Consider the following 15,106-nt stretch of genomic DNA (forward strand, 5'->3'; position numbering starts at 1 on the left):
CCGAGCTAAGGACTGCGGTTCCGCCCCAGTGTCCGTCTGGCGGACTCGCTGTCCCGGAGGCTGTGCACTGGGCCGCCTCCCCAGGCCTCCCCGTGCCTTCCCCGACGACCCCTTCTGGCCCGGGAGCGCTTCAGCCTCTGCGGCACTCGTGCAGCTCCCGTTCGTTGTGTGCGGCTCCCGTGGTGTCACGCTGAGGACAGCCTCAGCGCCCGCTTCTGACTTCTTGGCGGGTGCCCGGCTTGTCCCCGTGCAGCGTCTCGTGCACAGCTGGGCCGGGGGTGCGGTGGTGGGGTGGGGCGGTTAGGGAAGGGATGCTGGGCTGAGGACAGAGCGGGTGTGGGCCACCACGGACTGGGGGGCTGTGCACACGCCGGGTGGGAAGGGGTGACGCGGGGCGTGGGTGTGGGGGCCGTCAGGCGTGAGGCCCGGGCCCGCCTTGGCCGGCAGCGTTCTCACTCCCGAGGCTGCGGGTCACCGAGGCAGGGCTCGGGTGGGGTTGAGGGGTGGTCACGTGTTCCGAAGGAGGAGATGGCTGTGTCCTCGCCCTCCGCCCTCCAGAGCGGGAACGGGAGGGGACCGGCTCTTGTCTGTCTCGCTTTCAGACCATCAGTGTGCTGAAGGGGAGGCTCTCGGACCTGCAGTGGAGCGTGATGAACCAGGAGATGCAGGTGAAACGCCTGGAGTCTGAGAGGCAGGAGCTGAAGGAGCAGCTGGAGCTGCAGCACAGGTGAGCGTGGGGGCGGGGCAGGCATCTCTGCCCCTGGCCAGGCGAGCGTGGGGGCGGGCGGGCATCTCTGCCCCTGGCCAGGTGAGCCTGGCCAGCTGTCCACCTGGATACAGTCGGCCTGCAGCCTGCCGGGCTGCGTGCCGAGCTGGGTGTCCGCTTGTTAACCATGTGCAAGGCCCAGGCTTGCTCTCCTGCGTATGCCCTCTGTGGCCGGAGCACCCAGCGTTCACCAACGTCGTGTGCACGGAAGCTCTGAGGATCCGCGAGTGCCCTTCGTGTGCTGGCCTCCCATCCACAGGCTGTTGGGAAACACTGAGGCCTTTGAAGCTAGGACCTTTTAGTGCCAGAACAGAGCGGTGTTTCAAACGTTCCAAGAATAAGAAGTGGGAACAGTCATTTCTTCCCTCCTCTGGGGGTGGGACGCCTGCTTGGAGGGAGCTTTCAGAGAAGATGTTAGGTTTGAGCGAGATTTTGAAGGCTGCCTAGGACATGCCCTGGGGCAGGGGGGACGTGGGTGGGAAAGGACGTTTCTGGGGAGGGAGCCCTCTGAGCAAAGGCACGGCAGGATGGAAGAGCTCGCCTGGAGGTGCAGGTAGAAGACAGCGCTCCCCCGAAGCTCGTGGCCTCTACCTTAGCAGGTGTTGTCTTAGGGGACTTCTGGCCACTCGTTGGAATGGGGCAGGGTTGCGGGGGTGGGGGGGGGGTGGGTCGGTCCTGAGCAGGTCCTTGGCTTTGGCTCTTCCAGGGCCAGCAGAAGCTCCTATTGTGAGAGGTGTGGGGAGGGGAGAGAACTCGCAGGTGGTCTGGACGTACCCACCTGCCCTGAGACTCAGGCCACAGAGCCACCAGCAGGGGCTGGGCCCCGGACCCTGAGGCGTCCTTGCAGGGAGCGTGTATGAGTGTGTACGTCTGTGCTGGAGAGCTTTTAGAGTGAGGGCAGTTGCTGGCTTTACCGCATGCCTGTTTCTGCACATGATGTACTTTTTTCTGAATAGGAAATGGCAGGAAGCTAACCAGAAGGTTCAGGAACTCCAGGCCAGCCAAGAAGCACGGGTGGACCAAGAGCAGAGGATTAAGGTGAGTTGCTCCGTTTCAGTCCCTGGCCCGTGTGTGGGAGATGTCACAGTGCTGGGCTCAGCCCCGCTGTGACCCGTGGGTGCTTCTGAGCTGGGGGCGTACTCGGTGGCGTCTAGGGGCAGTTAGCTGCCTGTGTCCACTGTAGCTGTTTACATGTCGCTTGTCTCCGTATGTGCCAGGCCCTGTGCCGGGTGCTGGGGTGTGTGTTTCTGCTCCCAGGAAGCTCGTATGCTTTTGGATGAAGGTCAGAATCAAACACACAGAGTAAAAAGTAAACGTATGATAACTTCAGGTACCACGGACTGCTGTGCAGATGATCAAACAGGACCAGAGGGGGTGAACAGCCTGCCCGGTGTCGCGCAGCTAGTGCATGACTAAGCTGGGTCTCAGAGCCAGTCGCCGTGACTCTAGTTCAGGCTGTGCTGCCTCTCTGCGGGAGGACACGGCCAGGGAGCTGTGATGGCTGCCCGCTGCCCTTGGAGCCACGTCCGCGCGCCGGGCCCCGCTCCCGTGCTCTGGGTCCGTGTACCCCCAGCTCCGTCCTGTCAGCTTCCAGACCTCCCGGCTCGCTTTCGCCTCTGGTCTTCACGTGCCGTCCTCTGCGGCTCGTCCGTCTCTCCTCCCCGGCCCTCACTGCTTCACACGACCCGTTACGTCTTCCCTGCCCCGTCGGCCCATCTGAGTCCTTGGCCCGCTTCTCAGTATTGACTTGCCTGCACGGCCTGATGTCTGTCTTTTCTACACTCTTCCCTGCAGCGACCTCATCTGTCCTCTGTGTCGTGGTGTCCCCGCTGCTTGACCCAGTACTTGGCCCAGAGCTGGGCCCCTTAGTGTTTGTTGAGTGATTGCCTGATTTTCAGATCCTGGTGCTGTGCTCTTAGCCTGTTTTGTGACTCGTCACTGACGAGTCTCCTCGGTGGCTCCACGTTGTAACGGACAGGCTGTCCTCACCGTACAAGGACTCGGTCAGGACCCTGTGCCACGGGAGTGGCAAGCAGAGCCAGCGTGGGAGGGTGGGTGTCGATTCACAGAGCCTTTGCCGCGTGTCCTTGTGCCGGACGTGTGCCGGGCTCCCGCCCTGCAGGCGGCATGGCACGTGGCGCCTGGGGCTACCCTGGGAGTGTCCCCCGAGGACACCGCGCAGAGGCGCAGCCGGCGCAGGCTGCCCAGAGGCGGGGGCCGGGGCCGTGGAAGTTGCCGTGGATCTGGGACAGTTAGGTGTCCATGACTGTCTCCCCTCTGTCTCCGGCCTCGATCAGGATTTGGAGCAGAAGCTGTCCCTGCAGGAGCAGGACGCTGCCGTTGTGAAGAACATGAGGTCTGAGCTGGTGCGGCTGCCCACGATGGAGAGGGAGCTGCGGCATCTGCGGGAGGAGAACGCCTGCCTGCGGTGAGGGGCCCGGGGGGGGTGGTGTGTGTGTGTGCGCGCGTGCGCAAAATGTGTGCAGCCCCCTTGGGTGCGGGCTCCAGGGGCTCCTGCACCGTCCCCAGCGGTGCGGCTGTTTGAGTGACTGTGCTTCTGGCCCTGCCAGGGAGATGCGGGACACCAACGGGCTGCTCCGGGAGGAGCTGGAGGGGCTGCAGCGGAGGCTGGGGCGGCAGGAGAAGATGCAGGAAACCCTGGTCGACCTGGAGCTGGAGAAGGAGGTGAGCTGGTCCCTGCGGGTGTCCTGTGGCTGTCTAGGGGAGACCCTGGGTGTTTTAGTCCTACGTTCCAGCTGTTCAGCTAAAATGTGGCAGCCGCTGGGCTAGTATGGTGGGCAGAATAGTGACCCCTAAAGACAGCCCCATCCTGCTCCCCAGAATATGGACAAAGGGGATCGAAGGGTGCTGACCCCTAGCCTATGGTAGGGAGGCTCCCCTGGGGCTCCTGCTGGCCCCCAGCTGGGCCAGTGTGCTCACAGGTCCTGACAGGGGCCGGAGGGGGTTGGAGGAGGTCGGAGCCACGTGAGGTGAGGAGGACTTGCCTGCTGCTCTTGGTGGCGTTGAATGGAGCAAGGTGCTGTGAGCCAGGGGACGTGGGCACCTCTAGAGGCTGGAACGGGCGAGGAAACAGGTTCTTCCCCAGGGCATCCAGGAGGAGTGTGGCCCTGCGACCCCTTGACCAGGCACAGTGAGGCCCTTGCTGGACTTCTGACCTCCGGAGCTGTAAGCCAGTAAATGTGTATAGTTCTCAGCCACCGAGTTCGTAGTAGTTTGGTTCAGTAGCACTGATGCTGAGTCAGAGAGAGGAGATGGCTTGTGGTACCTGCAGCAGACGTTGTTCCCACCCATGGATGTGAACAGACACCTGTGCTGAGCTTCCTTTCCCCGTGGCTGCTGCTGGGACTCATTGGGACCTCTCGTGGGTTGTTGTAGAGATGGCCACGGACGTCGGTGCCAAAAGCATCCTTGTCCGCTTGCTGAGCGGGCCAGCACGAGGGCCTCCGGCTCCAGGCCCGGGGTCCTTCTGCCCTTGCACACTGCTTCCCCGGGGTCACCCTCAGTCACCTTCCTTTCTGCTCTGCCCGGCGTAAACCGTGTCCCCACTCCCCGTAGCTTGCAGTCTGGTCAGGGTGCTCGTCAGCTGCCCCCCGCGGGTTCACTGCCAGCTGGGGCGTCGTGGGTCTGGAGCACAGAGCCCTCTCGCGTTGGCTTATGCGGGCACTTAGCTCGAAAAGACAGTGCCGGAGTCCAGCAGTTTTTCTCTGGATATAGTTTGTCTTGAAATTGGTTAAGATTCTGCATGTGGAATCACACTGCCTGGTTTCCAGCTCTGCTGTCGCGTGCCCGCTGGCTGTGTCACCCTGGCAAACTACTTAACCTCTCCGTCCACCCATGTAACGAGGAACGAGTGTCTTCCTGTAGGGTTGTGAGGATTCAATGAGTTAGTGTAAAGTGCTTAAACAGTGGCAAGCGCTGACTCAGCGTCAGCTGTAGTAATAGATTTATTAACCAGTCTTGTGCCCGGCACACGATAGGGGTCAGGAAGTACTTGAGTGGCTGAATGAGTGCACCGAACAGCGCTGTGCTTGGCCCCGGGAAGGAGTGGGAGGCCAGACAAAGGCACGCGGTCTAGAAAGGGAGCGAGACTCCGATGTGCCATGTGGGTCAGCGTGGAGCGGCTGTGGGAATACAAGGGCGGGAGACCCGGCATGCGGGCCGGGTGGGGGGCGCCGCTGCCGCCCCCTGTTCTTCCCAGCGGCCGCGGGGGCCCAGCCCGACGCGTGCCTGTGTGCGCGCGCGCGTCGGGGGGTGGGGTTTGGCTCTCGGCCCGAGTCTGCCTGCCCTGGGGCTGGGCACCCCGAGGAGCACCTGGAGGACGGGCGACAAGGCTGTGGCAGCGTCTGCCCCTGGGGCCCAGGTGGTTGTCGCAGGACCGTCCAGGAGGCCGTGTGCCCTGACCCCTTTCCCCAGCCCGCGGTCCTTCCGGCCTGCTGGGAACCTCGAAGTGGCGGAGCCAGGAATGAATGAGATGTTAAGCGTGCGGGGGTAGCTTCAGCGGTTGGGAAGCGACCTGTTTGCTTTGGAGCGGATGGGCGCGTTTCTGCGTTTTAGCTCAGCGATCAGGGCAGCCCGTTCTGGAGGATCAGGGAGGTGACGTCGTCGGGTTTGTGTGGTGCTGCTGTGCTGGGGGTCGAGGTGCGCGTGTGGAGGAGGTGGGAGGGCCCGGCGCTTGCACGGAGATGACGGGCACAGCGCCCTAAGGGCTCTGCTTCCATGTCTTTTCAGAGGCTGCTGACGAAGCTGCAGAGCTGGGAGAGGCTGGACCAGACCTCGGGCTTGAGCATCAGGTAGGTGGAGGGCGCCGGGGCCACAGGGTCCCCACCTTTTCTCCGCACGGCTGACACCTTTGGCAGAATGGGCCCTGCCAGCCCGGTTCCCTCCAGCAGAGGCCCTACCTGCGGCTGCTGAGGTTTAAGGAGATGGAAGTAGGGGCTCTCCCCGCCGAGGACGGGACATTCTCGACAGCGCGCTGGCAGGTGTGGGCCCTGCATTGTTGGGTTTTCCTGAAGGGCTCTTTTGTTTATACTAAGGAAGTAGTTGCTTTTGAGGGAAGTCATTTCTTTTAGGTGGTTGTAACTAGTAGAGATAAACTGAGTCTTCAGGGGCAAAAAGGAAAACAGGGTAAAGGAGGATCGTTTCCCATCAGGCCCTTGCAGCAGCCTCCGCTTGTCTGTCGAGCTCACGCCGGCAGGTCAGTGGCAGGCGGGGCTGCCGGACGGCCGGGCGGGCTGCTTCTCAGACGGCGTCTTCCCACCGCTCCCGGCTCCCTCTGTCCTGCTGCCTGTCCTTCTGGGGCCGCTGCCCCGTCTCCCGCGTCGCTGCACCGCTGGCCCTCAGCCCCCGGGTCCCGCCGCTGCCCACTCCCCCTTGCAGGCCGACTCTGCCCGCTGCTCCCGTCTTGGGGTGGGGGGTGGGAGATCAGTCCTTAGGATTGGTCCTGGGGCCTGCGGTGTTTAAAGAGCTTTCTGTTTATCTGCTTGTGCGACGTGAAGGCTGTGTCTTCTCGGGGGTCTCTCCTGCTGCTCTCGGAAGCTGGGCCGAGATAGAGAGCCTCCTCAGAGGGCTGCCCTGTAATTACAGCCTCTGACTGCTCTTCTGGGACCTGCACCAGTTCGATCGCATCCCGGACTCCAGGTGTCTGTCACTTGAAGATGCCCCTTCATTTTCTTTCTGCCTCGCTAAGTCTCCGAGGGCAGAGTAGGCTGTTCCCTCCTGCGCTCCACCTGCAGAACCCAGGCTCACGTAGGGCTGGCCCCAGCGAGGCCTAGATGTTTTGTGTTTCCTCCTTTTCTCTGGGCTGATGAACTCGTGGGGAAGCTTCCCTCCCGCTCCCAGGGAGGCTCACGTCAGAAGACAAGGCTCCATGACTTTCTTCTTGTGCCGGAGGTCAGAGGCCCTCTCGCACCTGGTGGCACCAGCTGCTGGAGCGTTTGAACGCCTCAGTCAGGGCAGCAGGGCCGGCGCGCAGCTGGCTGCCGTCTCTGGCCAGAATGGCGCGAGGGTCAGTGTGCTGGACACAGTGGAAGGTGCAGCTGCTCCTTGAGACCTTTTGGTCCCGCTTCCAAACCTGACACCGCCGCCCACCTCCCAGCGGCTGGCACGTGGTTGGGGCCTGCGCCCGCGGGCTTCTGGGCTGGTCCCGTGCTGACACGTGTTGTGTGTTCACCCCACCTGCCCTTAGCGACCAGGCCCTGGAGGCGGGAGGAAGGGGTGGTTCGGAGCGCTGGCGGAGGTGGGGGCTGCCCACGCCTGCTGGCAGCTCGGGGTCAGCAGGAAAGGGGGGCACGCGTTTGTGGAGGGAAAGCAGGCCGTTCGCAGAGGCTGGAGTCCCGTCCTGCCCTCCCGCCCGTGAGGGCGCCCCTCTCGGAGCCGGCGCGCTGCTCCGGGCCGGTCCTTGCCCGTGGGCAGGGCCGCAGGGCTTGCCTCGCTGTGCTGGTGGGGGTTAGACGCACCCGTGTGCCGGGTGCCGCGCGCGCTGCAGAGCAGTGAGGTGTGGCTGGCTGTCCTCGTCTCCGGGGGGTCCTGGTGGGAGCCCCTGTAAAGAGAAGCCTTCTTTTCGTGTGCTTTGTGGTGGTGGGGCCTGGGCCGCTTCTGGGGGCCCCTCGGAAACCTTAGCTCCTCCGTCCTGCCTTTCCTGTCCACACTAGGGCGTTTGGGGCGGGCCCTCACCTCCGGCAACTCCTGCCCCGCTTATGCGGGTACGTGTGTCGAGTGGCGGTTGGAGGGTCACAGGCTTGCAGTGTAAGCGTGGCCCCTCAGCAGGATCACCTGGGGAGTTTGGTGCACATGCAGACGCCTGGGCTGAGCCCAGGCCCATCGAGCCTGCCTCTCCAGCGCTGGACTTGCGTCTCGGTGTGACCACAAATACCGTGAGGGGTTTGGCTCTCTGTTGCCAGGTTTTGTGCAGTTATTAGCGGTTTCTGAGCAGGGAGGGTAACTTGGTGGAGCCCACATCTCTTGAAACTGAGTATGGGGGTGGGAAACGGGCATAGGGTTCTCAGACACAGGGAGAGGCTGGGGGCCCGTTGCTGCAGTGTGGGGTCCCTGCGGAGGGGTGGGCGTGGGAGGGAGAGACGCACGCTGTTCCAAGGTGACGTTGTCTGGGGGCCCCTGCCTGGTGGGCGGAGGTGGGGTCCGCCGGGAGCTGAGGGACACCCTTTGTCACTTCCACAGTGTTCAGTGCAGCAGGAGTGACTGGGGCCATCTCAGACCCTGTTAAACTGTGGCTGGACGTGTGTCTGACCCCACCTTAGCCCCCATGTGTTGTGGGGTCTCTTTTACACCCGTTTCCACATCTGTAAATGGAAGAGTCTTCTGGAACGTTGGTTTCTCACCATGGGGTCACGAATCTCTGAAAATCTGATGAAAGTCATACTTTCTCCCCACAAAAACACAGGTTTGCGAGTGGGTGCGTGTAGACGTGAGATTTTGCCTGCTAGTCCAGGGACCCCTTCCCCAAAGCGTGCTCAGCCAGCTCCAGCGGACAGCAGGAGTTGGAGTTCAGCAGTTGCCCTGGCATTAGAGGTTCGAGGGGCTGGGAGGGTGTTTTGGCCTGGCCTGGCAGGCATGAGTCTGTTGCGTCTTTTTAAATACTTTTTAATTATTTATTTTTATTTATTTTTTTAGGCTATGTTGGGTCTTCGTTGCCGTGCACGGGCTTTCTCTAGTTGCGGCGAGCGGGGGCTACTCTTCGTGGCGCTGTGCGGGCTTCACATTGCGATGGCTTCTCTTGTGGCGGAGCACGGGCTCTAGGCGCGTGGGCTCAGTAGTTGTGGCTCACGGGCTCCGTGGCATGTGGGATCTTCCCGGACCAGGGCTTGAACCCGTGTCCCCTGCATCGGCAGGCGGGTTCTTAACCACCGCACCACCAGGGAAGCCCTGTTGGGTCTTTCGGTCAGGGTGTTGCCATAATTTTGCTCATTTGGGGCCTGTCATGATGCCAGGCTCTGGCCGCCGTCCAGCGTCTGTGTGTTTCTGAGAGCTGCCGCCACAAGGTGGCACCGCCCCCCCTTGGTGATCGTGGCTCCCTGCGACCTTGGGACCTGCAGAGGGCTCTGTGGTCTTGGCAGAGGTTAGGGACAGAGAAGGGTCCGCATGGCACGACGGTGGTCACCCTCTTCCTAGTTTGGGATTTCTTAAATCGTGAGGACCCGGGGATAACAGGGCGGTGGGGGGTGACTTGGCTGGTGGGTCAGCCAGTGCAAACCTATAGGGAAGCCCGTTGGGCCAAGTGTCCTTATCTGCCACACGAGCTTGTCCACCCTTGATGTCGCCTGATCCCTTGTCTCCAGCACATGGGTCATGTGAGTCGGGGGCAGGTTGACGTCAGGACTTTGAGGGTGCGAGGCAATGCCCTGCATGGGTTGGGGGGGGGGGCCTGTGCACTTGCAGGCGCTGGCGTGCGGAGGAGGGTGGCTGCGTCTGGTGTCTGGACGTTCTTGTCCCAGGGCCTTGAGGGTTGGACTGAGGGCGTGGGCAGTGGTGCGGGGGGCCGTGACTCGCTGAGCCTCATTCCTCGGGAGCGAGGTGTGTCAGGATGATTTGAAGGTCCTGAAAGGGGACACACCGTGATGTGTCTGTGAAATACTTGGGGGTAAATTTAACAGAATATGTGTATGGGACCCATACACTGGAAACTGTAAGATGTTGCTGAGAGAAATGAAGGATGACCTGATAACAACGCAAGTAACTGGAGAGAGATACCGTGCTCTTGGATTGGGGTGCGCAGTATTGTTAAGACAATTCATAGATCTCAACACAATCCCAGTCAGAGTCCCAGGAGGACTTTGGGGGCGAAATCGACAAACTGATTCTAAAATCTCTATAGAAATGGAAGGGATCTACAGCAGCTGTCAGAGTTTGCAAGAAGAACGAGTTCGAGGGCTTCCAGCAGCTGGTTGCAGGCACACTGTGGACGGCATTAATCAGGACAGGGTGGTCGTGGTGTAAGGATAGGCGTGTAAATCAGTAGGGCAGGATAGAACGTTCAGGAGTAAGCTAAGAATGTGGAGTCGATTGATTTTTGTCAAAGGTGACGAGATAATTGAATGGGAGAGAGTCTTTCAACAAATGGAGCTGAAATAGCAGCACCGTGAGGTCTCTATCTGTACAAATAGAGACCTCATACTGTCCACAAAATCAGTTCGGTGAGCATGGACTTAAATGTAAAAACAAACTTCTGGAAGCTTGGGTTTGGCAAAGAGTTCTTAGGACACAAAAAGCATGAACCATAGATGAAAAAAATTGGTAAGTTAGACTTCAAAGTTAGAAACTTCTGCTTTCAAAAGACACAGTTAAGAAAAAAATAAGGCAAAACGTAGACTAGGAGAAAATATTTGCAACATGTGTGTCTGACTGAGGACTTTTATCCACAGTACAGAAAATATTCCTCCAAATTGATAAGATGACCACATTAAAAAAATGGGTGAAAGACTTTGAACAGATAACTTTGGGAAGATATGAGTGATGGAAAAGGACATGAAGAATGCTCGGTGTCGTTAGTCACAAGAGGACCATAGGGACTTCCCTGGCGGTCCAGTGGTTAAGACTCTGTGCTCCCAGCGCAGGGGGCCCAGGTTCCATCCCTGGCCGGGGATCCCGCACGCAGCAGCTAAAGATCCCGCGCGCTGCTGCAGCCGAGACCCGGCGCGGCCCAATTAATTCATTAATTAATTAAAAACAAAACGAGGAGTACAAATTAAGGTGGCAGCGCAGCAGCGCCCTCGGCCTGGTGACGATGCGGAGCAGCTGGGGCTCGCGTGCGCCGGTGGCACCGTGGGACACAGCACAGCTGCTTGGGCCACAGCCGGGCGGCTTCCGGACGTGGGCGAAACCACCCAGCAGTTCCACTCCTGCTTACTGACCCAAGAGAAATGAAGACACGTGGCCTCTCACAGACTCGTGTGTGGGTGTTCACAGCAGCCTTATTCACAGTAGCCCAAACACAGAACCAAGTGAGGCATCCGTCAGGAGAACGGAACGTCACTGAGCAAGAAACGGGAGGAGACAGGTGCTGTGTGCAGAAACGTGAATCTCACCAAGCAAAAGAAGGCGGCTCATTGAGTTCACACTGCGTGATGCCATTTACTTGAAATTTTAAAAAAGGCAAAACTGACCTGTGACAGAAGGAGCGTGAGTGGCTCCTTAGGTCTTGGGTTGGGATATGATTGGGGACCTGGGGGGCCCTCACCTGTGCTGTCACAGCAGCAGCTACACAGTTGTATGTGTGTCACGCTTCAGTCAAGCTGGTCCGAGGATGGTGAGTGATCAGCGCTCCCGACAGCTGTGAGGGGAAGGAAAAGGCCTAGGAGGTGGCCTGGCCTGAAGTCAGGAGTGGATGGGGATGCTTTTTAGAGCCTTCATTTTGGGAAGGAAACATTTCTTGGGCTTGTCAAAGCCCCATGGGCAGCTGGGCCCAGCCCAGGCTTTTGCAGTGTTCCTGGATCTTGGGGACTTGGGGCAAGTGCTGTGGGAGTGTCACCATGGGAGTGTCACCAGGGGAGGCCAGGTGTGGGCTGCAGGAGGGCAGGTGGTTTCATGGTAACCACAAGCTCTGCAGAGGAGGAAGGTGAAAAGTGAAAGTGGTCTTCAGTCCTCCCCGTCTCGCCTCCTCCGGGCTTGCCCTGTGTCACTGCTGTCTGGCGCCATCACGCGGTGCTCTAGTTATGCCCGGGGGTGCCGTTCTCAGAGCAGGATTGAGGGCTGCCCCCAGGGGTGGGCAGCGGGGTGTTAGCGCTCTTACCCCCAGTCCGTCTTTCTAGGCAGTGCCTGATCAGTTCCTGGGCATCTTTCTGGAAATGTTGTGTGTACATACAAGCTCTTTTTTTCTTCCAGTTTTATTGTGACGTAATCAACAAACAACACTGTATAAGTTTAAGGTCTGCAGCGTAGTCATTGGACTTGCACATTATCATGAAATGATTACCATGGTAAGTTTAGTGAACGTCTATTGTCTCATATAGATACAAAATTTAAAAAATTAAAAAAATTTTTTTCCTTGTCATACTACCTCTTTATGTCCCCACCCCGCTAAGAAATTCTCATTCTATACTATTACCCTGCAGCTTTGCTCTTTTCCACTTAATTTCTGACAGTATTTCTGCACCAACACAGATAGGCCTACTGAATTATTTTCAGGATCTATACAGTGTTCCGTGGTGTGGATGGATTCTGATTTACTTCATTCCCCTGTTGATGGATATTTCCAGGGTTGGTTTGTTTTTTTTCCCCACCAATAAGCAGCATTGTTTTGGTTGGATTAATTCTTTTTTTTTTTTTTTTTTTGCGGTACGCGGGCCTCTCACCGCCGTGGCCTCTCCCGTTGCGGAGCACAGGCTCCGGACGCGCAGGCTCAGCGGCCATGGCTCACGGGCCCAGCCGCCCCGCGGCATGTGGGATCCTCCGGGACCGGGGCACGAACCCGCGTCCCCTGCATCGGCAGGCGGACTCCTAACCACTGCGCCACCAGGGAAGCCCATGGTTGGATAAATTCTTAGAAGTTGAATTTATTTTACCTAAAAGATATATGTGTTTGACCGAATTGCCCTCCAAAAACTTGTAATTGACCTTGTTGTCACAGTGTGAGAGCGTCATCAGTTGCTCCAGGCAGCATGCTTTCAAAGGTTGTAGCAGAGATTCCAAGTCAGGTCACAGTGGAGTGAGGGGGCAGGAAATCTGCAGTGGCTGGGTTTTGAGAAGGAGTTCTTAGCAACTCCTCTTGGCGGGATCCTTATTCAGTAGGCATGGGATGCCTGTTGAGTCCCTCTGTCGCCAGGCCTCTAATTTCATAGAGGAAATAGTTTGCTCGTGGCAAGGGTGCCACTGTGGCTTGCCTCCTTCCCCATCCCTTTGTGCCTGCAGCTGGCCTGGTTTCAGTCAGGCTCGGAGAGCATAGTACCTGCCAGTGTGAGTGCAGGTGTGACGGAGCTGCAGGGTTGCAGAGGACGTGGGTACCGGGGAGACGGAAAGGCAGGCGGGTTTTGCTGGCTCCGAGGCCTGACAGCTGCACCGCCCCAAAACTGCTGACCCATCATCTGGAGTGAAAGCTGGGAACTGACAAGTGCTGATGCTGGACGTTTCCCCAAAGCATTTGTAGGCTGGCTAGATGACAAGTCCTGGTGACTAGTTTCCCCTGATGTGTGAGGCCAATTAGGAGGCCGGTGAGGGGGAGTGCATAACTTTCTCCTAAGAACGGATCTTATTGACCACCCTGGACACACTTATTACCCTGGTGACTGTGTTGGCAATTTCTCATTACCTAGGTGTTGGGGTGATCGATGCAGGCAGCGCTGTGGCTGCTCGGGGAGGTAGCTGGGCTGTCGCGCTTCTGGGTCGTTTTCGTTGGTCTTGGTGTGTTTTCTTTGCAGGCACGAGAGGAGGGGGAAGGAGAAGGCTTTGGCCTTCCGGGGGCTTGTGAGCGGGGCCCCTTCTGGTCCCGCCTGCTGATGCTTTGGTCTCAGCTGTGTTCCTTTTTATTGTTGGTTCATTCAGTACCTCGTACATTCCCCACGAGCTGTTCTCAGGGAGCCTGGAGTCTGCAGGGGGCCTTGAAACACATTTGATTTCTCCCTCGGGCCTGTGCCTCTGTGAGGTGTCAGCCCCCAGCCAGGCTCCCTGAGAACAGCCCCAGAGCCGTGAGCTTCCTCCCCCAGAGTGTGCAGGCGGGGGCCGGGGACTTCTGAACCCATCTCAGCCCTCTACATCCCCATGGAGGCCTACAACAGTTGTTCCCATGCGTTTAGTCATTGTGGGTGGCTGAGTCCCCAGCTTCTTTTCGCCTTGGAAGTTGTGTTTTCTGTGCTGGTCGGCCTCAGGCTTCAGCCTTGTGAACTAGGAGCGGGGCCTGTCTTTGGAGCCTCTGGGCCTGAATCCAGTGGGCGCTTCATAAACATCTGGTGAGTGAGTGATGGCGTCGTGACGGCTTCGTTTGCTGCGTTTGTGGTTTGATGTGACTTGGGTAGGGCATCCTTTGGCTTGCTGGGCTGCTGTGACAGAGCCCCGGCATTATTCACAGCGTGTCCCGGTGGGAACCAGAAAACAAGTGTAGCAGAGAGCTTCCTGCCAACGGTCATTCTTTCAGCTACAGTCCAGTCCGGGCCTCGGAGGAGCTGCCCCTGCCCGTCTCCCGCTCCCTGGTGACGTTTCGCAGTTGGCAGCAATGTGGACCGGTCTCTGCCTGCTGGATTTGTGCAGCAAGGTGTGGACGGACCAGCGTCCCTGACAGGCTTGCTTGGCCCCAGTGGGAGAAGAAACTGCTTTGTTCTAGTTGGGCTTGGGCGAGTTGGGAAGCTCTAACGGAGACCCAGCGGGCACAGCCCTGTCCCCCTGACTCTGCGTGCTCAGAGCAGGCCACGGGCTGTGGGCTTTGCAGCATTGTAGGGAATGTAAGAGAGAAATGCTTTCCAAGAAACTCTTCCCGACTCTTCCAGGGCCGCAACCCCTGCATGTGCTCGCCCCAGGCCGCGCAGCAGCCGGGCACTCAGCGAAGCAGATCCCGGACTCAGGCGGGTCTGTACTTCTGTGCTTCTCACTTGGCTCTTTTGGGGGGCTTTTCTCCCAAGTTTGTAGATACGGCTCTTCTACTTCTGTGCCTCTTTTTAAATTCATGTAAAAAGAAAACCTAAGGCCAGATGATAAAAGGATTTAGACAAATTAGGCTCTGCTGGATTCCCAGGGGCTTATTTGGGAGAACAAGAAGGCAGCTCCGGGGTCCCAGTTGGTTCAGACTTGGCAGGTGCTTGCTGAGGTCCAGTTATGCACCAGGCCCCTCCCTTGTGGAGGCCCAGGTCCCCAGTCCCCAGGCAGAGTCCGGGGGGGGGGTGTCCTGAGAGGACAGGAAGGGACAGAGGGGCTGGGTGGCTGCACGGCTTCCTCTGGAGCAGCCCCCCAGGGCCTGCCCTGTTGTTTCCAGAAGTCACCATGGCCTTTGGAGGGCCAGTATCTTGGGCGGCTGCAGGGAACAGTTGAGGGGTGTTTCATTGGGCATTTATGCCTGGGCTTCCCCACCTGACACCCTTGAATGTCAGCTTGGAGGCTGTGAGGAGAGGCCTCTGAACAGTGTCATCCAGGGTCACCTGGGGGTTAGCTGCACAGGGTCACAAGCTCCTGTCATCCTTTCCCACGGCCACAGTCATTTTGTCGGAAGCTAGAGCTGCTCCTCCTCCCATCGAGCTCTGCCTCAGGTCTCTTGAGGGCAGAGCAGGTGCCCCGAGTCCAGGGTCAGTCTGTGCCCATACCCCACTCCTCCCAAGGCCCGGTGCCCCCTTCCCACGGGTGGCTGACCACCTGGGGACATGGTTCGGGTTCTCCAAGACCAGC

At 58.9% G+C, this 15,106-nt stretch overlaps 1 protein-coding gene across 3 annotated transcripts in view; it reads left to right on the forward strand.

The window, feature by feature from the left end:
* MAD1L1 (mitotic arrest deficient 1 like 1) overlaps positions 1–15,106 on the forward strand; it is a 350,389-nt gene that overhangs the window by 10,414 nt on the left and 324,869 nt on the right. For 2 of the 3 annotated variants that reach the window (XM_024125005.3, XM_028498607.2), the window contains exons 5-9: positions 603–727; positions 1,723–1,804; positions 3,064–3,194; positions 3,337–3,451; positions 5,516–5,577. In XM_024125005.3, the coding sequence (XP_023980773.1) occupies positions 603–727; positions 1,723–1,804; positions 3,064–3,194; positions 3,337–3,451; positions 5,516–5,577 (515 nt within the window). Of the gene's footprint in view, positions 1–602; positions 728–1,722; positions 1,805–3,063; positions 3,195–3,336; positions 3,452–5,515; positions 5,578–15,106 lie in introns of those variants that run through there. The other variant, XM_055089925.1, reaches the window with a different exon arrangement.

Source organism: Physeter macrocephalus, chromosome 14, assembly GCF_002837175.3.
Source record: "Physeter macrocephalus isolate SW-GA chromosome 14, ASM283717v5, whole genome shotgun sequence".
Classification (NCBI taxonomy): Eukaryota; Metazoa; Chordata; class Mammalia; order Artiodactyla; family Physeteridae; genus Physeter; species Physeter macrocephalus.